The sequence below is a fragment of the Chionomys nivalis genome, chromosome 9 (assembly GCF_950005125.1).
Source record: "Chionomys nivalis chromosome 9, mChiNiv1.1, whole genome shotgun sequence".
NCBI lineage: Eukaryota > Metazoa > Chordata > Mammalia > Rodentia > Cricetidae > Chionomys > Chionomys nivalis.
This window is the reverse complement of record NC_080094.1, coordinates 48016979-48043073: the sequence shown is the minus strand read 5'-3', so window position 1 is coordinate 48043073 and position 26095 is coordinate 48016979. Positions and strand designations below refer to the sequence as shown.

Sequence of the window (26095 nt, the reverse complement as noted above, 5' to 3'; positions counted from 1 at the left end):
AGTTCAGATAGGAACTTTCCGTCAGTTCTGTCTCCACTACGGAGATTCACTGGTCAGGTTGGCAGTTCAATAATCTCCTGGGACCCCAAATACTGCTAATTTTTCCCCAACGGATTAGAAAAGACCACCAGTAGTGGACAGATGGGCATTCATGTGTAAGGCCAAAAAGGAAGTCAGGACCTACAGCCCTTTTTGAAAGTAAACCGGTAGTGCTTTATTGAAATAAAATTGCACTAATCTGTAAAATAAGCCAATTTAGGAGCCCACCGACAGATGAGAGCAGCAACAGCTCTGTAGCAGCGAAAATTAAAACTAGAGAGTTCCAGGCTAGTGAACGGTGCACAGTGAGATTCCGTCTCAAGGAAAATAAATACAGAAGCACACAATTTTTAAGAGAAGGATGGTATTAGTATAGTGTTTGCCTAGCATATTTTGAAAAATCGCATGTGAGGGGGAGGAGAAAAAGGGTTGAAAGAGTCTGGAACACTTGTAGAAGTTTCAGCATTCTACCATTAGGTGTGCTAGTGTGCTCCTTTAAATCCTAGCACTCAGGAAGAAAAGGAAGGCCGGTAGGCAGATCTCTTGAGTTTATGTTTGTAGACCAATCTGGTTTACAATAATGGGTTCCAGGTCAGCCAAGGAAACAAATCAAAGATACACTGTTAAGTCTGTCAAAACCAGAAAGACAGATAGAAAAACAGACAGACAACCAGGGCAGGGTGCTGTGGGATAATGGTTTTATATACTGTAAAGATCTGTCTCTTGTATTGGCTTAATACAACACTGACTGGCTAGTAACCAGGCAGGAAGTATAAGCAGGGCAACCAGAATAGAATTCTGGGAAGAAAGGCAGAGACAGTCACCAGCCAGATGCAGAGGAAGCAAGAGGAAGCCTTACTGAGAAAAGGCACCAAGCCACGTGACTAGACATAGACAAAAATTATGGATTAATTTAAGCTGTAAGAGCTAGCTAACAATAAGACTGAGCTAATAGGCCAAACCGTTTATAATTAGCATAAGCCTCTGTGTATTTATTTGGGACAGAATGGCTGTGGGACCAGGCGGGACAGAAACTTCTGTCTACAGCAGGGGAAAGAGTTTGAGCTTTTTCTCTTGGCAAAAGTAGCTGCCATGCAAGAAGCCAAATACCTAAAACCATCCTACTATAGGAAAGCCCATGTTAGTCACACGGACAGAGAGTGAAATCAGGTAGTGAACAGAGAGCTAAGAAATTTAATTCCAATTAAACTATTATTTTTTTAAAGATTTATTTATAATGTATTCGGTGTTCTGCTTGCATGTATCCCTGCAGGCCAGAAGAGGGCACCAGATCTCATTACAGATGGCTGTGAGCACATGTGGCTGCTGAGAATTGAACTCAGGACCTTTAGAAGAGCAGGCAAAGCTCTTTACCAATGAGCCATCTCTCCAGCCCCCAATTAAACCATTATTATTAAGTTTTTTGATACAGAGTTTTTCTGTCTAATAATCTTCCTAGCTGCCCTGGAACTCGGTCTATTGACCAGGCTGGCCTTGAACTCAGAGATTCCACTGCCTCTGCCTCCTAAGTGCCAGAATTAAAGGCATGTGCCACCACCACCACCCAGCAAAAAAAATTATTTATGCCTATGAATTACTAAAGGCCAGACACCTAAGAGTATAGTAAGAGTTCACACGAACATGTATCACCCTAGCAATTATTAAGGTAGCCAGGCTGGGTGTGGTAACACATCCCTTTAGTCCCAGCACTCAGACAGGAAAATCACAAATACTACAAATACTAGGCCAGCTTGGGATGCAATGTAAAACTCTACCTTAATAAAAGGAAAGATAACCAGATCCCATTATTTAAAATCCCAAATGACCATGCTGCTATGACTGTGACTTATTTTACACTTTCTATCAGCCCAAGATTTTAAATTAGCAGATTTCTATATGTGCAATATACGAATAGGTAAGGACCTACCACACAATTTTACCTAAGTAATTCAATTAATAATAAATTTACCTTGTAAGTCAAGTACCAGTAACTCCCCTCTGGTATATTCATAGGTCCAGTGGCTAAAGGCAAGCATGATCTCTTCCAGAGTGTTCGTTGGAATAATTTCATCACCATTATTATTATTATATTTTCTAAATTCTCCAGTCATGCATTCTTCTACAGCAAACCACTGCCCTGCTGAATGGCAGTACAGCAGGAAAACCTCAAGGAACCTTATAGAAAAGATAGATATCACCAGGGGTTGTTAGTAAGATTCTAATTGATATGCAATATATATAGAATACACACACACACACACACACACACACACACACGGGCGCGCGCACGCGCGCACACTCAACACCAACAAGGAGTGTCAGAAAAGACTGCTACCCAGATACCACCAAGCCTCACCAAATGTAAAGCTTTACCTTGGAGAGTATGGTATGGACTTGGGTTTCATCTGATTAAAGGCAAACGTGAGCTTCTGTGCTGCTCTTTGTTGCTGTATTTCCTACAGAAAGGGAGAAATCCCTTGATCAGTATTTGACTAGGATTTCATTTGGTTTATTCACACTTTAAAAGTTAAAATATGAAACTCAAATCGAAGTTCACGTATACTTACTCTGAGACAGAGATGTAGAACTGTATCTTCTTTATAAATACTTGACCATGTGTTAACCACCTCAGGAAGAAAAGACTTAATGATATAAAGATGCCCTGATTTCAGGATATCGTGCTCTGACCAGGTACATTGTACTTTGACTGCTCTTCGTAAACCTCCTCCCATTTCCTCTTTACTTAAAAACTCTATTTTGGCACAGAGGCCTAGTTGAGACCAAGAAGACATGCTGTTATTCAGTATACTGGGAGAACTCTCCTCCAGACGATACACCGTGACAGGCTCACCTGTAACACAAATGAACACAGTTTAAGATCAAAGTATAACTTAAAAAAAATAACAAAGTAGAATAAATATTTGTAAATATCTATGATTAACATCAAGCAAGGAACAGAACATAAAAAAGTTGCAGTTTTATAAAAAGTGATAAATAACAGGAAACAAAAACAAAAATACACTTCCTTGAGAGGGGATGTGGCTCACTGGATAAAAACATTTGTTGGGCAAACATGAGGGAGGCCCTGAGTCCAAACCCCCAGAACCCATGTACTATTTAGAACTCTGGGCTTTGTGAGCAGCCAGTCTAGTTCCAGATATGGTGAGAGACTCTTTCTTATAGAAATACTACTACTACTACTAATGATGATAATGATGATGATGATAATAATAAGGCAAAGAGTGATAGAGCATCAACATCCAACGTTCTTCTCTGGTCCTTGTGTGCACACACCAGCATATTTTGAACTCATATTCACAGTTAAGCATATTTCAAATTATATTTTAAAGACAAACTGTGTGGTGGAGTATGTGTACACATGAGTGAGTGGGTACCAGAAGGAGCAGGATCCCTCACTGGCCTGGAGTTCAGGCTATGCTGGCCAGAGTGCCCCAAAACGACAACACTGCTGGCACGCCTGGCTTCTTCACAGTTCTGGGGAATGAACTCATCGTCTTACTGACTAAATCATCGTCCTGAGCTCTTGAGGATAATTTTTTAGAAAGCAAGTAAAACTTTACATAGTTCTAGACAGGAGGTTAGAGCAATCTGTCTCACACATGCTATGATGTCTATTTTCTTACACTTCTGCTGCCTGACAATGGATCAAAGTTTCTGAAACAGAACACAGAATGGTTTCTAATGTCTGCCCCCCCCACCTCACTTCAGTATACTCTACCCTTCTAGTCTGAATTAGAACACAGAATGGATTCTAATGCTACCTATTTCAATATACCTTGCCCTTCTAGTAGCAAAGAAGGTATGTGAAGCTGGTATTTCTTCACAGGAATCCTCATTTTGTCCTGACCCTTGTTCTAAGTTGTGACTAGAGACCAGTGAGGGTTGCTTCTTATTTATGTTTTGGGATTTACCTCGTGGAGGTACAGGCACGAAGGGAATACTCTGTGACAACCTCATCAGGTTATTTCTTTCCACAGCTGCATTGAAATAGAGAGAAATAATGAAAACTCAAAAGATTCAAACATCAGTAAATTTTGTTTTCAATATCACTGACCTGAATAATAGTAATTTGTATCCATAACAGGCTTAAATGGCGAAGCAAGACCTAAAATTGTAAACAAATCAAACTGTTTAAAAAGCACTTGTGCAGCATATATTTATGCTCAGACATTCTCAAAAAATAATCTTTTTTTTTTTTTTTTTGGTTTTTTTTTTTTTTTTGGTTTTTTTTTTTTTCGAGACAGGGTTTCTCTGTGGCTTTGGAGCCTGTCCTGGAACTAGCTCTTGTAGACCAGGCTGGTCTCAAACTCACAGAGATTCACCTGCCTCTGCCTCCCAAGTGCTGGGATTAAAGGCGTGCGCCACCACCACCCGGCTCAAAAAATAATCTTAAATTTCTTTCATAATCTCTCCTAACAAGGGGGAAAAAAGAAAGGTTAAAAAAAAAAAAAACTACTATCAAATATCACATGACCTTATTTCATTGTGGCAAAACAGTGGCCACTGTGCTCCAAACACCTGGGAAGAAGCACACACAAGATGCTCCACTCTCCAGCTCTCGACGTAAACTGTACTTTCACACCTGCCATTTGAAAAGGAAAACTGTTCTGTTTCTTGCCGTCTGGGTTGGGGACAGTAACTATCTAACCATATTAGGTGAGCTGATGTGAGACATGAGCTTCTGGGACACAAAGACACTATAGATCAGCTTCTCCACGTCTACATTTTATGTATTCACTTACTTTGAGGATTTGACTTTTAACCACAGGAAGAAGATATGGGAGAATAACAGATCTGTGATGTGCTAAGTTTTAGAATATAAATGAGAAGGAATCTACTATCTCACAGGAAATAAAAGTCAACAGTTCTAACACTGTGGTGACATAAAAAGATACGGTATATACAGACACCTATACACAAACACTTGTATCTAAGGACTACAAAGCAAGGTAATTAATGCTGCCTAGTTAATAAGGGCAGAAGCTACCTCACATGGGGAAAGAAATAGCAATCTGCACGGCAGTGGATTTTTAGGGATATATTTACAAGACTATCTGAAGTGCTAATGTTCATGCTAAATTTGAGAAACCCCAGGCAGTTTAATATAGAATGACTAGTTAAGAATAAAATTAGATAGGCTGTGGAGTTCTGAACATCACCCACCGACACTCAGTCCACAATATCTAGTTCCACAGGTCTGTGGCATTACAGATGACTCCACAGTGATTGAATATGCAACCAAGATTGCAAATTAATGAGCAAGAGCATAAGCATACCTGAAGGAGGTGAAGCTACAGAAGCAGGCAATATCAAATTGTGAAGAGCCTAATATGTCATGCAAAGAAAGGACACTGCATTTTACTGAATGACAATGGGAAAAATGTAAAGCAGAGGAGTGGCTAGATCAAATCTTTCAGGAGAATTATTTTGGTGGTAGAAGACAAACTAGCACTAAAACTACAGGCAGGAAGCCAGCCTGGAATAACTAATCTGAAAACCTATCTGGCAGGCAGTAACTACTGAATATGAACATATGCATAAGCTATGACCCAGCAATTCCACCCATAACCAATGGAAAGCAAATTTATGTTTACCAAACAACATGAACAAGAATGCTCACAGCAACAGAAAGCATAATGGTTACACACTGGAAGCTACTGAAATGCCCAAATAGAATGGATAAATTCAATATATTCTAATAAGAAAATACTATGAAATACTAATAATGCACAAACTACACTAATAAAATAGTACTGATGAATCTCATAACAATTACCAATAAGTAAGCCACCGTGTTAGTTAGGATGGAGGCCAGAGCAAGAGCCTGGCATGTTAGCAATATTCTGGTTTTCAGGTACTGGTTAAGTGGGAAGCAGTTGTGACAGAAAAGTGGCCATCATAATTTACGGGGTGGGTCATGTGTTTGTAAACATTTATATTAAAGACGAGGGAAGAGTTTTCCTCCAACCACCTTAGCTTTTTAAAACTTAAAGTCTAAAGTGTCTGGCCTATGATAATGTGGTAAATGCTTTAATTACGACCTTTAATTTTTCATATTTAGTCTACTACACAGACTCACCATTTAATGTTCCTCCTTCAGATGGCCTAAAGAAATATAAAAATAATATCAGCTGTGAAAAAAACCTTAGTTTTGATTATCATTTAACTTGTGATTTTATAAGGTTATCATAGTTATTCAATGAAATACAATTACAGGAATACAGATGTTCATATATATATAAATATATGTCTGAATACTTGCTATTTCCATACTCCATATACAGACATGTACATATTTACCTGTGTACATGTTACCAACAACTTGTATCTCAACTTTATGGCTACATAAATATTATTTTGGTGTTCAACTGATGGCTACTAGATCTTAATAGAGTAATATTTTTATTTTATGGCTCAGTATTTGTGGAGACATTCCCAGTACTGTGACAATACCAGGAAATGATTTTCCATGATTCTAGAAGTACTCCAGCAGACTGTTATGAAAAGGACTGAGGCATCATTTTGCAAGATTCAATATCCAATATCCAATCTATTTATTTATAACAAGTCTTGATTCCAAGTGGGAGTTCCTTGAATCCCAAAGATTCCTATGCAGGTAAGATAGTTACAATGAAAAGGAGAGTGGGATATGACCAGGATGAATGCTAGGCTGAGTTCTCCCACTACACAGCTCCGAGTCTCACTTGGGACCTAAAGTTCAAGACCCAAAAGGACCCTGGAAACATGGCCTCTTCCCAATTCCCATATTCTAACTGGTTCCAAAGGTTATCTTCATTTTAGTAAGGTAAAGATTTTTTTGTAAGGAATATTTTAATCCAGCTTTATCCCCTTTTCTGCTAAGTACTTGACTCAATCCCCAGCACCAAAAAAGAGAAAAAAACTTCTGTGCTTATCTTCTAAGGCTTTGGTTATAAAGACACGGTCCCAGAATGGGATTGAATGTAGTCAAGTCTTAACCTATTAATGTCAACACAGCTTACTTTCCTCTGTGTTCACACTACTTCAGATCCACAAGTGGAGACACTAAGATATGGACTGCTTGAAAAAGGCCACTCTTCCTCAACAGTACTTATCTGGGTGTACTGACAAATGGGTGTTAGTCATTCAGGGCAAATTACCTATCAGACTGCTTTTTGTTTACTTTTCTGGCTCTGGGTTTGTCACATTCATTAGATAATTTTTCAGTACCCATGCTTTCTAAAGCATATCATGTATTACTGCTCTAATCATCACAGTACACACATACACAATGTTTGAGTAGAATGATTGATGAGTATACTATTAACCAAGTGCTAACTAAAGTCTCCAGATTTCAACAAATTTATTCAAGAGCAAGTTGAAATAATAGGATCAAATTGTATAACTATATAGGAAGATTATAATAAAAATATTATAACAAAGATCCTCCAATTTCCTGTCTGTGAAGATGGGAAATGCTGCAACAGATAGCTTTTTTTTTTTTTTTGGTTTTTCGAGACAGGGTTTCTCTGTGGTTTTGGAGCCTGGCCTGGAACTAGCTCTTGTAGACCAGGCTGGTCTCGAACTCACAGAGATCCGCCTGCCTCTGCCTCCCGAGTGCTGGGATTAAAGGTATGCGCCACCAATGCTTGGCTGCAACAGATATCTTAAATGGAGTATAAAACAGGTTAAGACAGAGAAGAACAAATATAGTATTCATTAACTCATATACTTTTCAGGCCATTAAGACTTACTTACATTTCTCTGTTTGATGGTCTATCTCGTAACCAATCCTTTAGTCAAAAACAAACACAAAAACTTAATTGAAATATAGAAGCAGTTTTCTAGAATCAATGTTAACTAATATATTTCTTAATATTCTTTAAAAATGATGGCCTGAGAACTTAATATGAAGTCCTTGTTTCATAAAACTTATAACCACAAAGGGGAATAAGTAATTCAGGAGTGTTATTTTCACAGAGCTGTGTTTGTGTCTCTGTGCACCCGTGTGGGTATCCTCCTTTATCCCATGCTTGGTTTTACATGTGCGCTGGTATCTTTGTTTCTGATGACAATCTTATTTTCCGAGTATGCCTCTGATTCTAAAAATAATCTATGCTTCTTACCAAAAGAACACCAAGTATAAGCAGAATTAAAATCACACCAACTAAATACGAATAAAATGACGGAAACACAAGTATTAAGACACAGCAGCCATTTTACATACCACACCCATTCACATGGTTTCTATTCAGCAAACTTAGTTGTTATAGTCTAGATATTTAACTTCCCTCACTGAGATTAATATTTCTGAATTTGAGTTTTTATATATTTCATCAATTTAGAAAATTCCAATTCATTCACATTTCTTCAAATTCTACTTTCTCATGGCCAATTAGATGTAGTTGCATTCTGGCCTTAGCAATTCTCTCTTTATAGAGTTCCTCACCTGTTACCCAAAAGAAACATTTGGTCTTTAATCTTGACTAAATATTAGTGTGTAGTCAGGTTGGTCTGGAATTTGCTATGTAGCAAGACTGGCCTTAAATATGCCCCTTCTTGTTTTCTGTCCCCAGTACCAGGGTTATTATGCCTGTATTATTTCCCCCTTTTTCTGGTTTTGTGCGACGGGGTCTCATGGTGTGTCCCTGGCTTGTTTTGTAGACCAGGCTGGCCCTGACCATCCAGACCTGCTTATGCTAGGATTAAAGATGTATCACCATATCTAGTGAGTATTTTCTTCCTTTCTACATATTTTTCAAGTTGCTAATATTTTTTAATAGTATTTTTTTCTTGGCTAATGTTTTATTATTATAATCCATTATTCTATTTTTAACTGTTAGTCTAATAAAGTCTCTATAGTTAGGAAATCATCTTAATAGATGATTCTACAATAGATATTCTACAATTTAGATTCAATATAGACTCCTAGAGAGCAGGATTTGTCACAGTGAAATTTTACAAATTCCTTTTCCTAATGAAACAACTACTTTGTTTTGTTTTTGAGACAAGGTCACTATGTAGTTCAGGCTGGCCTCAAACTTGAGATCATCTGCCTCAATCTGTGGATTATTGAGGTTACAGTTCTGGGATTGTAAATGTGTACCAAAAATACTGTCCTTAATAACTTGTGGGTTTTTGCTTTTCCCAGTTTTGCAAGACAGGGCTTCTCTGTATAGCAATCTTGGCTGTCCTAGAACTAGCTCTTGTAGACCAGGCTGGTCCTGAATTCAGAGATCCTCCTGCTGCTGCTTCCAAGTGCTGGGATTAAAGGAGTGCACCCAGACTTAATAACTTGATTTTTAACAACAGAACCAACTGTAAGTTACTGCTCTATGGATTATAACTGTGTGAGCATCTATTTCTAGATACTTATTTGCCTTCACCCAAGCCAGCAGTCTTAGTCGTCGTCTGGTTTTAGGAGATTTTACAAAAATCAAACATCACCAAAGGTGGTTGGGAATGAATTCATTTAACTATCTTCAATTCAAACAGGAGGTCTTCCTTTTCTTCTGTGTGAAATTTCTGAGTGTTCTGCATGGAGGAGACTGAGGTCCGTTTTCTAAGGAAAACTGTTTTTAAAGCTTGATATAATTACCCATAAAACACTAATCACAACTTTTAAATGTTCATTAGTAAGTGCATGTTCCTGTCAATATGCTACTTAATTGAAATATACAAACCGGCAGTAAAGCAGCTTTGGAATCTACTTCTGGAGAGTCTTCTGTAGATGTTCTTCTGCCATTGCTTTCTGTTCAAGAAATCAAAAAGACACAGTTGAGCAATTACACCTTTTTTCTCCTTCCTTCCTTCCTTCCTTCCTTCCTTCCTTCCTTCCTTCCTTCCTTCCTTCCTTCCTTCCTTCCTTCCTTCCTTCCTTCCTTCCTTCCTTCCTCCTACCCACCCACCTACCTACACAGGTTTCTCTGTGTAGCCTTGGCTTTCCTAAACTCTATAATCCAGATTGGCCTCAAACTCATAAAGTTCATAAAGTACACTGGCTTCTGCCTCCCAAGTGCTGGAATTAAAAGTATATGTCACCATTGTCCAGCTAAACAACTAAACTTTTAAGTATTCATAAAAAAGGAAAGTATTAACAAAAGAAAGTGTTTCCGAGAGTGTAACCTTCAAAAGCTGGTTTCTTATCTCCAACAAAGCCAAACCCAAGAGTTATAAGAGGCCTATAAATCCGCAAGCTATAAAACTTATTAAAAGAAAATTATTTAATTTATTGTGAAAACCCAGTAAGAAGCAAAATGTATTTTAAACACAAGCCCTCTCCTATTTTCAAACCACCCCTACCGACATCCAGGTTACTATTTTCTCGTGCATCTTTCTCAATAGTGTTTTGGTCAGTGTATGTATGTGTCATATAGCCCCTGGCACTTCACAAAAACAGCAGCATAACACTTACTCTGAGGTGCCTTCTTTTCTTTAAATGTTTAGAACCCATAATAAGATCCTATCTCATAAAACCAAAAATAAAGTAACAGTTGAAAAAAAAGGTAAAAAAAAATTGAAACATTACAAAATGCATAGCAAAACTTTCTTTAAAAACCTGAAATAACAGGACATATGCTATTCTGAGAAATTTAGCTAAGTATCAAAGAATTTAGGATGCTGATTTAAATAAACTCATGACATGATTGCATTGGTGGGAAAGGGTGAAGACATGTGTATGTGTTCAATCTGGAAATGGTGGGAAAAGTTTAGTCTCCACTTAGTTAAGAAAGCTAAGAGCTAGGCACAGTAGCGTGTATAATCTCAGCTCTTGAGAGGTAGAGGCAGGTGAATTGCTGTGTGTTTGAGGCTAGCTTGCCCTAGATCTACATATATATAGCGAGTTCTAAGACAGCCAGGGCCACATAGAGAGATCCTGCCACTAAATAAATAAACAAATAAATAGCAAGCAAATTAAGAGATGTGACCTAAAAATGAAATAAGCAGATAGAGCAACATAATTGTGTTACTTTTAGAAACAATACACGTGCTATCTTTTTTTAAATATTTATTTATTTATTTATTTATTTATTTATTTATTTATTAATTATATATACAATATTCTGTCTGTGTGTATGCCTTCAGGCCAGAAGAGGGCACCAGATCTCATTACAGATGGCTGTGAGCCACCATGTGGTTGCTGGGAATTGAACTCAGGACCTTTGGAGGAACTTTGGAAGAGCAGTCAGTGCTCTTAACCACTGAGCCATCTCTCCAGCCCTACATGTGTTATCTTAAAAGTACCAACAGTTCCACCTTTTCCTTGATAATCACTTCTATTGTTTCTTTTATGGGCCTTATTTCCAGGACTATAATATAAAATACAAACAGCTATAATTTCTATCTTAGTTCTCAATATGACATGGAATATGAGATTTGTGATAAGTTTTTACAGATAACTTTTATTGTAATTAAAGAACTCCATTCTTACATTACTATGTAAGTTTTATTCATGAGCAGATGGCTCAACTTTATCAAATGCCTTTTCTGCAGCTGTTGACATGATTTTTAGGTTTGAATTTGCTATCACTCACTATAATAATTATGTATGATGTTGCCAAGCCAACCTGAATTCCTACAGTAATATATACTGCTGAACTCAGTGTACTGAAACAGATTAAAAGAAGTGATTGTGAGGGGACAAGGAAGCACTGATTTTAAAAGGAAAATGTCACAACTAATCAGCCTTTCAATTATAGGCATTTATATAAAAATAAAGCCAGGTATGGTGGTATGCACTTATAGTACCAGCATCTAGGGACACTGAGGTAGGAGGACCACTTTAAGTTGGAAACAGCCTGGGCTACAGTGAAGACTGATCTCAAAAACAAGTCATGATGACACATCTGTAATCCCTGCAATAGGAGGCTAAGATAGAAGAATCAGGAATTCAAGGACACCCTTAGCTACACAGGGAGTTTGAGGGAGTTTTGATTTCCTGTCTCAAACAAACAACAAGAAAAAATTCTTAATATGGAAATATCACCATGATACAAGAAATTAAAAATTAGTAGTACAAAAGAACAATATGCTATCTATTGTATATGTTATAGAAAATAGGAAAACACATATTGTTATAAAGGATTGCATAAGCACAAAGACTAGCAGACCCGCCCAACCTCTGATACTGTGATACAATGTAATCATTTACTAAGTTCATGCAGGGAAGGAGGAGAGGAGTAGGGGAAAGGGAAAGTGGATTGAGGGCACCAGATGGTAGAGACGGTGAAAGGACAGAGACGGAGGGCAAGGAAACAGACATCTTGATTGAAGGAGTCATTATGGGACTAGCAAGAAACCCAGCACTGGAGAAATTCCAGAAACCCACAAGGATGACCCAGCTAAGACCCTAAGCAATTGTAGAGAGGGTGCACGAACTGGCTTTGCCCTGTAGTCAGAGTAATGACTACCTTAAAAGTCATCACAGAACCTTCATCCAGCAAATAATGGAAGCAGAGGCAGAGATCCACAGTGGAGCACTGGGCTGAGCTCCCAAAGTCCAGTTGAAGAGAGGGAGAAGCGATAATATAAGCAAAGAGGTAAAGACCACGATGGGGACACCCACTGAAACAGTCTACCTGAACTAATGGGAGCTCACTGGAACCATCATAGGGCCAAATATGGGTGACAGTTGTATGGCTGGGGCAGACTGTGGGGTCACGGGCAGTGAGACCAGGATTTATCCCTACTGCTTATACTGGCTTTCTGGAATCTATTATCTTTGGAGGCTCAGCCTAGGGGAGGGCCTTGTCCTGCCTCAAAGCAACGTGCTAGATTTTGTTGACTTCTCATGGGAAACCTTACCCTCTCTGAGGAATAGATGGGGGGTGAGGTAGAGGGGGAGGAGATAAAGGGAGCAGGAAAGGAGAGGGAGTGGGAATTGGGATTGGGATTGGTATGTAAAATGAGAAAAGTTTTTTCAAAAAATGATTTTAAAAATTGCATAATTAAGATTAATAAAATCAAAATGCTTATGCTTTACTAAGTCATTATTTTGTGTTGGCCTAAATTTGTAGCTATCCATGAGTGAATATGACCTTCAGGCCACAAAATGGATATATTAGCTAAATGCAGACAAAAATAATAGTGGTTCCATGTATGGTTGGAATGAGAAGTAGTAATTTTTCAAAGTGTATTTTATTTTTTTATTTTTATTTTTAATATTTATTTATTCTGTCTGCTTGTATGCCTGCAGGCCAGGAAAGGGCGCCAGACCTCATTACAGATGGTTGTGAGCCACCATGTGGTTGCTGGGAATTGAACTCAGGACCTTTGGAAGAGCAGGCAATGCTCTTAACCACTGAGCCATCTCTCCAGCCCCTCAAAGTGTATTTAAATATCAACAGAATTTAACCAAGTTAAACTACAAAAATAAATTTGTTGAAAAACTGATGCTATCTGTAAATGTTAAAATTAGATGTAAAAGATCTTTGAATTTCATCTTTTCTTTTCTAACTAAATAATCATATATATATATATATTTATCATATTCATATGTGTTTGTGTGTGAGAGAGAGAAAATATAAGAATTACATTACTCATTTTCAAGGTCACACTAACTATTGTTGACCAGGATTTTCATCTTTTGACTCACATACAATTTATTACTAAGGTACTTGGTAAATATATACTTAAAGCCGGGCGGTGGTGGCGCACGCCATTAATCCCAGCACTCAGGAGGCAGAGGCAGGCGGATCTCTGTGAGTTCGAGGCCAGCCTGGGCTACAAGAGCTAGTTCCAGGACAGGCTCCAAAGCTACAGAGAAACTCTGTCTCGAAAAACCAATATATATATATATATATATACTTAAAGCTTAGTATGTTTGCTAAAAGAATTCATAAGATCAAAACACTCACCTTGTTCTGCATGAAGAGATGCAGAAGTCTTATGACACTCACTATATCCAGCAGCACACACATGTTTCAAAGTGTTTTCAGAAGGAGTATCATTCTGTATAGATTATATAGATATGTGTGAGTGTACATATAAACATAAATATATATGCACATAAATTTTTAAAAACAATTGAACTTCAAGCCATTGTTCTGTATAGAAGTTCTTTTGATCTAACTCACTATGCTTTATTCTACTCAAGCATTAAAAGGTATATAACACAGATCTGGTTACATGAATGTGAATTTCAAAAACTATCTGAAAACTACCTACTCATCTGAATGAATCCTTTTAATACTAATACACATTCTCAAGATGTTTGGAAAAATACAGAAAACTGTGGAAACACTGAAAACAAAACCATTATTACTTTATAAAGGAAAAAATACTGCCACATGGCTTGATACATACTGTTTTGTAGGAGCTATGTGTCAAACCTTAATTTCTCTTTGAATTTGTTCTGACACACGGATACAATATTTCAGTGTCTCTGAAGCTTTCATTTTGTTTGTAATATTCATACATTTAAAAAAGCTTGCTGCCTTTCTGGCCTAATAATTATTTTGCATTTTTATTGAAATTTTCTATGATTAGACTTTCTATATTTAGCTCTAAGATTCATCTACATTTATAAAAATCTTGACACAGTCTTTTCAAATTTTTACCCAATTCTCCAATTTATAATAACAAAGCACTTCCTTTATTAACTTCAAATTCAGCCCTCCTACAAATTGTTTTGTTCAAGGTTTACTTCAACAACAATATTTAATTAAATAGTTTTGTTTTAATTATTCTAGCTACAAAATATTTTAGTATCTAATAGTTACTTCACTTTGACTTTCTTCTTTCCAAACAAACTAATGAATCCCAATAAACAATTAGGGAGAGGTATCACACCACTTTCTTTTTCAAGTTTTATTTTTATGAATGTCTGTCTGTGTGCATGCCATACACACATGCTGTATACAAAGGCCAGAAAAAAAAAGGAAAAAAAAAAAGGGATCTCCTTGAGCTGACTGATGTAGGTTCCAGGACCCAAATTCATATCCTTTGGGAGAGCAGCAAGTGCTGCTAACCAATGAGTAATCTCTCTAGCCCCACACTGTTTACTTTATCAACTCTAAGAATATTACACAACCTTTAAAGTATTTCTGAACCTTGGTCACCAAAACATTACTGCTGCAAATTATTACCTCAAAAAAACTAAGCATCTCTGGCTTTGATGTTGCACACTCTTCACAATATACAATATACTGAATATATGACAATATTATAAAAATATGCTAATTTAAAATAATTTCCGATAACAGCTTTTCTAAGACTTAAGAATATCCAGAGTACTTCATTTACCTAAAAAAATCCACTTCATTATCATGTATCATGTGCCAGCTAAAATGCATCCAACCCACTTATCTAGCTTTCTCCTTCAAAATTATCATATGTAATGAAAATATTCAGAACTTTACAAGTATGCCAACAGAACTAAAATGAATAGAAAATACTGTGCAAAGAAGCTGAATGTAATAGCACATGCCTACAATCCCGTTCTTGGGAAGGAGAGGCAAGGCAGATAAGGATTTAGATTTAGACTGTCTCAGAAATCCCACTAAGATGTAAAATGGAGTGAGGAGGGACTGTGGATAAAGAACAGTGTCAGGACTTGAACACTAAACTTATGAGCACCTCCTTTAAAGGCTATGTGGATGCTAAGCTCATCTTCTGACTCCCACACACTAATGAGATGTTACTGGGTATTTAGGCACCTATGAATACCCTACGATCATGTTTTTTATATCAACCCGCTGTTCTTTTGAAGCAAGAAAATCATACAACTATTTTCATACTTTAAGGCAAACAGAAGATAAATATAGAATCATCACTCTCAATTTGCATATATTCACCAATTAAATTATGAGTTGACAGCATCTACCCACTAGATACTTACTATGTGTATCATTTTAGTACAATGCACCTGAGCCTGCCTTTTACATGCAGGGCAGTATGCAATATGCCTGACAGCAATGACACAGTTAACTCTGGATCATATGAGTGATGACTCAAAGGGCATGTTAGTTATTATATCTCTGTATCTTTAGGAACAAATCCTGTTTCCTGTATTTGTTATTTGACTATTTCTAAAATGTTAAGTTCTTTAAGGGACAGAACAGTTCAAACACTTCAAATAACTCATGGTGTTCCTACATCACTGTTCTTGAGGTGATGAGTAGCTACGGGCAATTTATGAAAGCAAAAGAAATAAACACTACTTTTCAGGAAAGAAATACATCTTTTTGTTTTTTGCCATTTGTTCCATTCATTCATTAGATGTCATTGGAATTTATTTAATACTCTATCTATGTACATCATATATAGCCTTTTAACTTCTTCTCGGAAGAGTTCTTTGAAAGGAACGATCGTGTTCTAATAAACTTTGGGTCCTTGAAGAAAAGTTAAGCTCAGTAATAACTCCATAGAAAATGAACAGGGAAAAGCCCTTTTTAAAAAACTGTTAAACATTTTAGTTAACAAAAATGCAAGCTAATTTGAACTTTTTCATGTTTCTCTTTGAAGCCTAACAGTTTCAGGTAGCCTAACAGTTTCAGGTATCTGGGGTAATCATATAATGATAACAATTTCAGGTATCTGATAGTTTCAAGTGTATGATAATCATACTAATGACAATCTCTGCTAACCTACTTTTTACTGAAAAGTTTAGTTCTATTTAGAAGAAATGATCAAAAAAGTGAAATTACATTTAATTGTGCTGACATTTAAAAGTGTCACTTACGGATAACAGTTCTTTTATTCTGTTTGATGTTTCTTTAAACCTCTGTAAATCCATACTATCTCTGTGTCCTTAACAGGGGAAAAGGAAAAAAGGTTACAATGAAACTTTTTCTTCCCTATTAGATGAAGTAAAATCTTAGAAACAAATAATTTATATTAATCTTTTAAGTAGTTTTCAGGCTCTGTAAACTTTCCTTTAGCTCTTTTTATGTCATACTGAAATACCTACCAAGATGTCCAACAGCAAACAATCTCCTATTGAGAACCCCACAAACAATCTAAGTCAACCTTAGAATTAGAAGGGGACATTTTACTCTTACTAATGAAATACAAAATAGACTGAGCCAGGCTTAGTGGCAAACATCTGTATTCCAGCATAAGGAGGGTAGAGGAAGGAGCAACAAGATATTCAAACAAATTCAAGGGAAACTTAGACTTGGTAAGATTGGGATAGATTTAATGCAGGAAATGTTATTTAATTTACCACATAAACTAATAATAAATACCAGTAATCTGATACCTAGATAACATGCCAGGTTGGCCTTAATATGGATATTCTACATGGTCTTATTAACAGATTCTCTAAATAATAATAACAGTGTCCATGACTAGGTAAATTCGTAGGTTGGGAAAAGCTAGAAAAATAGTTAAAGACTAGAACAGAAAGTTAATGGACAAAGTCAGACAAGAAAGGCAAAAGGCCTCAGGTAGACCTTGTAATAGTATGAATATCACTCTAAGAGAGCAAAGTATTACAAAAAAACTTCTTTAAATACTTTAATACTCTATCAGAAGACAATTAGAACACTATATTCTCCCATATTACAGAGCTCAGCTAGCCCTATAACACTTTCTCTCTTCAGCTGTTTATTCTCCTCTATATGGCATGCTGTTAATATTCAAATATGCTAGGTCTATATTACCACTTAACACATTTAAGCTTTCAGGTAATTGTACAACTCCTCACATTCACACTTTTACTACAGTCTAGCCCTCCATCCCTTTCCTGATCAAGTAATTTTCACAAATGTTATTAACATGATTACTGTCAAAAGAGTATTTTTTCCCCATTACTTTACTTATGCTATCACTATTATGTAAAAGACTTTTCTTTTGCAACAATCTTTTCTGCTGCAATAGTGGAATGAATGCTGTAGAAAGAACTACTTTCTAATGAATCTCAGGCTTGTTCCAAAACAGATCCATGCCTGACATTGTAAACTCATGTCTGTTACTTTGTTAACTGTTCTAAATATCTGTTTGCACCCATAGACCTGGGAGGCTCTCAACCATGGTCAGAGAAACTTTTAGCAGTGGGCGGCAACCCATAATTGTTGAAGGAGCTGAGGATAAATGACTGTTGAGTGTTAACCCTTAAACGAGATATTATTAACCCACTAGCCAATGCTCAGCGAAGTGTGTGGGAAAGAAGGTGGAAAGAATTTAAAAGGTAGCTCCTTTGTGCTGGTTCTTTAATGCATATGATATCTGATAAAAGTGAGAAAGGGGGCTAGAGAGATGGCTCAGCATCCAGGTTCAGTTCCCAACACCCACATAGTGGCTTATAACCATCCATAACTCCACTTTCAAGGGAATTGATATCCTCTTCTGACCACTGTGGACAACAGGTACACCCATGGTACACAGACATTTGCAGGTAAAAACTCATACACATAAAGAAAAATCATCTATCTAGAAATATTCTCATCTTTACATATGTAATTGAGTAGACCACAAATACAGACATGTATTTGATTGGTTGGGTAACAAAAGTTGCTTTTAGGTGAACCATTTATTTTTCTCGTTTTATTAAAGTTTTTAATATGATTATAATGCCTACTGTATCACTGTTAAGTAATGAATGTATGTGCTGTCCCTCTAATCCTAACGTAATTACTTGTAGTATACAGTCACGTTCAACACTGTCTTGGTTGTATATAAAATTACACATTGGTCCTATTCACATTGGTGTCATAACCTCCCTTATACCTTTCTACTTTTACCCTAGAATCTACCACTCACAAATCACTCACACCCTAACAACAATTGACAAATCCAACTGAATATGTATTAAATTCAAAAGACAGTTCCCAAATAAGTATATAATTAATGGCAACCTGTCTTATAGTACATTTTTATTAATTAGCTAATTAATTTTCTAAGGTAGTGTTTCTGACATCAAAAGCAACACTAATATGCAGCAACAGTTTGCCAAACTTACCCACGAATGCTCCAAATTCTATGTTATCTCCTTCTGCAGCTTTATAGAAAACAGGTTCTGGATCTTTGGTTGCAGATTCCAAGTGACTTTTGCAACTTGGCTGAGATGGAGTACTCACAGAAAATTTGGTTGGTGGGGATGACATATGTGGTGAACTATTAGGTGAACTGCCTAATTTCTGATTTTTATTAAATATTTTTAAGATTTCTACCCCATGTCGCCTCTGTCTTAATTCTGGGGGAGAAACAGCACTTGGGAATAAGGCACCACAGGAGGAACCAGCCTCTGGAATGTTGACTTCTTTTCTCTGGGGTATCACAGGCAAATCTTGACCAAATATGTTATACTGGGGGTCTTTTTCATCTTTCATAAAAATGTTACAAAGAAAAGGATTATTACTTTCACAATCACCTTGAGGAAGAGAGGAACTTAGTGTATTTACAATGCTATGCTTCTTCCACATAGGCCTTACAGGAACATCATCAATAAGATTCTGGGTCAAGTGTTTGGAAATACTCAATTCCCGAGTGATCTCATTGTGAACTTTGCTAGCTTCTGAAGCTTTCTGGGCTGTAAGTGTTTTTAATGTATCTACTGTCAGGGCTGAGAGATCTTGAAGATGGCCAATTTGAGAATCTAAAGACTGTAATGATCTTTTTATGTAGTTGACACGATCTCCAACTTCTTTAATCTGAATGCACATCTGCTCCACTCTGCAGGGGGACAAAAGGGCATTTCAGATGTTAAAAATAATGTAGATGGGACAGGGAGATAGCTCATTAAAGACCGAAGTTTTGAGTTCTGTAATCTGGTCAGGAGAAACGTTGTCCTCTAAAGTCTTCACTGAAGCCACAGCAAACGTGCCCTCCACATGTCATGCATACACAGGGGCAATATATATATATGTTTTTTTTTTCCCCTTGAGACAGGGTTTCTCTTTGTAGTCCTGACTGTCTTGGAACTCACTCTGTAGACCAGGCTGGCTTCAAACTCACAGAGATCTGCCTACCTCTGCCTCCCTAGGGTTGGGATTAAAAGTGTGCACCACCATTCCTGGCTTAAAACACAAAGTTTTACAAACAAATTTTGTTCCATAGGCTATCTGAGTTCACTCCTTCAAAATGTATATAAAACTACATATACAAAGGACTACCATCAGTGTCATACACAAATACCACATGCTTCTAATACGAAACAAAAACACTGTAAAGAGACAAAAGCCTTAAAATAGTTATAAAAACATTATTTTTATCTTCTTGAAAAGTTAAAAATACCAACTCTTTTCTCCTTGTAACTACAGTCAAAAAACAAGAGCGCTGAGGACCAGACTAAGAGGTATAAGCATTTCCTGATAAGTGTGGGCATGAGCTTAACCCCTAGCATCACTAAAGAGCAAAGTAAGGGGCTAGACAGGTGGCTCAGTAGTTAAGAGCACTTGCTGGTCTTCCAGAGGACTTGGGATTTGAATCCTATCACCCTCACAGTGGCTCATAACTATCTGGAACCCCAGTTCCAGGAGATCAATGCCTTCTTCTGACCTCCACACGAACACAAATGCACACGTGAACACACACACACTTGTATACAAAACACTCATACACATAAAATAAAAGCTTGTAACAAGAGATCTACTGGGTTACATGTAGTAAATGTAAAGAACTAACCTGATTTCTCAATGCTTATAATATAAAGTTTTTTACCTGATAAACTAAACAGAGAACATATATCAACTAACAGGATCCATTTTAACATACAGTCAGTAATAATTAAAGAGCCTATCTACCTGTCAAAAGTGACACGGATTCTTTCTTCACTCCCAGAATGGAATTTATCATCCTTTTCATCAAAATACATTTCCACACACTGCTCTTCAAAGTCATGGAGTTTCTTTTGATCTTCTTCTGTTAAGAAAAGTTCTAAGGAGAAGAAGACCAGAAAAAAATTAGAACACAATGAATGCTACCCACCAGATTTCAGCTCATGTCTTTCTCCTTCTACTTACTCAGTTTTTTGTTTGTTTGTTTATTTGATAGACAACTATTTATTTAACAGACTGGGTCTCTCTATGTAGTCCTGGAACTCACTACATCCCCTTGCCTCTGCCTCCCAAATGCTGAGATTAAAGGCACGCAAACCATGCCCAAGTTTTAGATATTTTGTCTCCTTGAACTCACAGAGATCCGCCTGCCTCTGCCTCCTGAATGCTGGGATTAAAGGCATGTGCCACCACCGTCCAGCTTACTTTCTTCTTTAATACTAGGTCTTTCCTATTTCTTGCTTAGTTCTCTGATCATGTGTCTTGTAGGAGAAATTTAAGAATTTTATGAGAAAGAAAACCACAAAAAATTTAAATATAACTGACTTGTTGATTTACTGCAGGTTGTATGAAGATGCACTAATTTGGAAGAATGGTTTCAAGAACAGGTAAAATGACATAGGTTATCATTTTTAACAAGAGCAACAAAAAACCCTGAGAAGCCATTCCCCAAAAGAAGTTAAATATCAAATTGACTTTTACGATCATATTGCTTTGCTACTGTTTAAATGATCAACAGTTTGTTCTAAGGCCAAATATGAGTTACAATGGACCAGAAACAAGAGATTTAGATTACCCAAATTCCATGTTAAAACATGGAAGCAGTTTTATGAAGTTTTCATAGTAACAGAACAGAAAAAGTCATAAATCAAGGCATTTTTGAAATAGAAAAGACATCTCAGCTATAATCTGAATTGATCTGAAGACACTTAAGCTTTTGATTGGTAGAGAGTTAGGCTGTTGCTAAAGTTAACATATTTTAAAATTTGTTTGTTTTTCTCTCAAGATAGGGTTTCTCTGTGTAACAGCCCTGGCTACTGGAACTTTCTCAGAAGATCAGGATAGTCTCGAACTCAGAGATCTGTTTGTTTCTGCCTCCCTAGTGCTGGGATTAAAGGTATGTGCCACCAAACCCAGCTGGGAAAAAATCTTTTTGTTCTCTGTATCTGATATAACATTTATATGTGACATAGAAGAATACTATTATACTTGAAATAAAAATAATCAAGAATACTATTTGAGCTGGGTGGTGGTGGCACACGCCTTTAATCTCAGCACTCAGGAGGCAGGGGCAGGCAGATCTCTGTGAATTCAAGGCTAGCCTCGCCTAAAGTTTCAAAACAGCCTCCAAAATACATCCTATCTCAAAGAAGAAAAAATAATACTATTTGGCCCAATAAAGAGAAAGTAGCAGATGAGGAAAGTAGGCGCCCTAATCAACCAAAATATCTCCAACCCATGTCATCACACTCTTTACCCAGACTCAGGTGTTTTCCTGCTGTGTCTAGTTATTTGCACTTTATGAAACATTTGATGTTTGAAGCACTTGTAATAATTTCTAACTTTTAATTTTAGTTGTCTTCTGGCCAGTTTGATTTCATAGCTATCACTTTATGTGCTCACTCTAATTCTTAAAGAGGAAAGACTGGTCTTTAATATCCAAATTATCATAGTTCTTATTTGCAGATACTCAAACTGTACCTAAAACTGCTTTATGTTGAGACAAATTTAGAATTTTCACAATAACTAATCTAATAGCTTATCTCTAAAATCAATATTTAGCATTCAAGTATAATATTGAGAAGCAAAATACATTTTCCTTAATTTATTTTACTTACTTGGTCCATCAGAAGTCTTATCTTTCTTTCTTCTTTTACATACACAGCAAAACAGGGAAACTATATGGCTGAGAATGATAAGTGGAGGAGGCAGAACTGGTTTCTCATGATAAGCCATAATAAAATGATAACGTTGATACTTCCATACAATATTGGAAATTGCCTTCACTTGTAAATATACATTACTAGAATAATGAACAAAAATAAAGCAATTATATTCTGAAATATTAATACTGAATACTTCACCTTAATTCTGTACTACATACTTTAGTATACTTTCATTCAAAAAATGTAAATGAAAACTATATGTAACATAAAGGCTGATATTGTTGAGGACCTTAATAATAACCTTAGAAAAATGGGCAGGAAAGGAATGGCTTGAGGCTTTTACAAAACTATATGTAATGAATAAAACAGTCTTTAACCCTAGCACTTGGGAGAGAGAAGCAGACAGATAACTGTGAGTTTGAGGCCAGCCTGGTTTACATAGCTAGGGACACAGCCTTATTTTGATTTAAAGTCAAACAGCCCTAGAAGTACATATCCTCAACAGTTCTGAATATTTAGAAAAGAAAAAAATATTTTCAAAATGTTTAGCGGCAAAAAAATGATAATCTAATGGATCAGTTTAATATACTGGCATGAAATATAGTCTACATCATGGAGAATGACATAGTCATTAAAAACTGCTTCAACATAAAACTGCCAGGTGTGGTGATACAGAGGGAGGTGGATCTACAGGCAGGGCAACCTGATCTACAAAGAACTGTCTCAAAAAATAGGTGCCCAGCCGGGCGGTGGTGGCGCACGCCTTTAATCCCAGCACTTGGGAGGCAGAGGCAGGCGGATCTCTGGAGTTCGAGACCAGCCTGGTCTACAAGAGCTAGTTCCAGGACAGGCTCCACAACCACAGAGAAACCCTGTCTCGAAAAACCAAAAAAAAAAAAATAGGTGCCCATTTACACACACACACAGAGTAAGATTATTTTGAGAACCACAATTTATATATTCTCAAAAATGTTATACGAATGTAACCTAAATATCAAGTATAATTACTGTTAAGTTCTGTGTTTTTCTGCAATTCTCTAGCAACCCAAGAAAAATCTGAGATAAAGATCAAAAATTTTAAAACGTTTTTTTCCTATGTGTGTCATGTGCAGGTGTACGTGCACAGGTCTCCTCACCATGTAGGTCCTGGGGACTTGTTAATAAGCACCTTTATCAACTCATCTCACCAGTCTTTTAACCCTTTCTTTAAAAGTAAGGTAGAGACTGGGACTGGAGAGATGGTTCAGAGGTTAAGATCACTGGATGTTCTTACAGGGAGGGGTCTTGAATTTAATTCCCAGCAACCACATGGTGGCTCACAACCATCTATAATGAGATCTGGTATCTTCTTGTAGAATATACAAAAACATGCAGGCAGAACTGTATACATAATAAATAAATCTTTAAAAAAAATGGGGAGGGGCTAGAGAGACAACTAAGCCATTAACTATATGGGCTGTCCTTTCAGAGTTTGGTTCCCAAGGTCCACATGGAATCTCACAACAGTTTGTTAACTGCTTGAATGTGGTATAGACATGCATGCAAGCAAAAACATACCTAAACACAGAAAATAAAAATTATATTTAAAACTAAAGTAGAGAATGATCAACAAACACACCCAACATCTACCTCCACCCTCCATGTCATACACATCCTTATGCATGTGAAGGAGTACAGATATAAAATACAAATGCACACACAGATTTTATATTGAAAATAATAAAACCTAACATTTAGAATTCCTCTGATTTGAAAAATCAAGTCTTATTTTTCCAAAATATTTTAATACTTTAAGTCTCAATAAAATTTAGATTTTAAAACTCAGTATCTCATTCAAAATGAGAACTGTGCACCAAATAAATAGAGTAAATAAAATTCTTACTTGAAAAATGCAATAAGAAGATTAACCATAATGATATACTGTACAAAGAGGTAGACTGCCTGAAGAAATGGAGTCAGCCATGTGCCAGGACCACAGATTTCCTTGACAGTGGAATCGTTTGCACACACTTTGGGAAGAGAGAAAAGAATTTTAAACATAATAGTCCAGTGTTCCAGGTTCTTTGTCTCAACAGAAAAATTTGAGCATCTGCAAATCTGCTTAAGAGTTAAAAGACAAGGACTTTTGACAGGCCGCACTTTACAAGGACTCTAACACTGAGGGCTGTGGGGCTTCGGTTCTGCCATACTGCTGAACTGTACATAAGCAAGGTTTAGTGCATGTTCATCTATCTGAAGACAGGTTTCGACTGAGGGTAACATAGATAAAACCCCTGGATACAGTGAAATATAGCATTTATATAGAAAAATATCTGAACTTAAAAAGAATAAGAGGGATTCACAGTGAACTAACATAAGACTTCATTATGTCTCCAAAGAGTACTAAACTGCATTTTAAATATAAAATTACTAGATTTGGGGTCTGGAGAGACAGCTAAATGATTAAAAGTGAGGATCCGAGTTCAGTACAACACCTACTTTGGGTAAGTCAGAACCACCTGTAACTGCAGCTTCAGATAGATCCCATGCTTCTGGCTTTCACAGGCACCTGTACTTATGTGCATATACCCACACACAGACAAACAAATATACATATAATCAAAAATAAATATATGTATTTTAAAATTTTGTTGTTTCCGAGTCAGGGTTTCGCTAGGGCTGTCCTGGAACTCACTCTGTAAAACAGGCTGGCCTCAAACTCACAGAGATCCACCTGCCCCTACCTCCCGAGTGCTGGGATTAAAGGCGTGTGCCACCACTGCATGGCTTATAAATATATATTTTTAAATGACTAGATTTGAATTCCTTGTTTCTATTATCCATACATGAAATACTTTTGAAGCTATGACAAGCAAGGTAGGGCATAGTTTTAACATCCATCACAATTACAAGGAATAGCACAAGACTTATTTGGGTAGAGAAGGGATGAAAACCATTATGAATGAGAAACAATTCTATATAATTATAGTACACTTACAGCTAGTATTTAGCCACTATTTTAAAATGTATATATTACTGAAGTTCTGATTATTACTATGTAGACGAGGCTTGCCTTAAAATCACAGACATCCTCCTGTCTCTGCATCCCAAGTGTTGGGATTAAAAGTGCATGACACTTTGAACAGGATGTCTATGTTTTATAATATTCATATAAAAAGACACCATTAGAAAAATAGCAGGCAACAAAACCCTGAAAAATGACACTGAATGAGAAGCCATTAAATAAAAATTGACAGGTATATAAAACATCACTATTTTAGCCACTAGGGTTGTGTATGAGAGATCCAAGTGTGGGGCAAGGAAGAAGGAGAGAGAACACATACAGTGTACTCTCCAGCTCAGATGCAGAGGTCAGTATACCCCTGAAAGTTGCTGCCAATCAGTCAAACTAAAAATTTACCTCACAGAAATGGGCAACAGATGTAATGCTTTTTAACTAAGATTGGGTTGAAC

The 26095-nt window shown here is 36.8% G+C and overlaps 1 protein-coding gene across 3 annotated transcripts in view; it reads right to left on the bottom strand.

Annotated features, from left to right (window-relative positions):
- Trpm7 (transient receptor potential cation channel subfamily M member 7) overlaps positions 1-26095 on the bottom strand; it is an 85304-nt gene that overhangs the window by 5206 nt on the left and 54003 nt on the right. Inside the window, exons 23-36 of one of the 3 annotated variants that reach the window (XM_057781341.1) lie at positions 24525-24651; positions 22595-22779; positions 20724-20856; positions 18941-19653; positions 16721-16788; positions 13896-13989; positions 9723-9790; positions 7798-7832; positions 6140-6165; positions 4115-4165; positions 3972-4037; positions 2607-2890; positions 2413-2495; positions 2009-2214 (exon numbers count right to left, since the gene is read on the bottom strand). In XM_057781341.1, the coding sequence (XP_057637324.1) occupies positions 2009-2214; positions 2413-2495; positions 2607-2890; positions 3972-4037; positions 4115-4165; positions 6140-6165; positions 7798-7832; positions 9723-9790; positions 13896-13989; positions 16721-16788; positions 18941-19653; positions 20724-20856; positions 22595-22779; positions 24525-24651 (2139 nt within the window). Of the gene's footprint in view, positions 1-2008; positions 2215-2412; positions 2496-2606; positions 2891-3971; positions 4038-4114; positions 4166-4232; positions 4643-5336; positions 5386-6139; positions 6166-7797; positions 7833-9722; positions 9791-13895; positions 13990-16720; positions 16789-18940; positions 19654-20723; positions 20857-22594; positions 22780-24524; positions 24652-26095 lie in introns of those variants that run through there. The other 2 variants (XM_057781342.1, XM_057781344.1) reach the window with 2 other exon arrangements.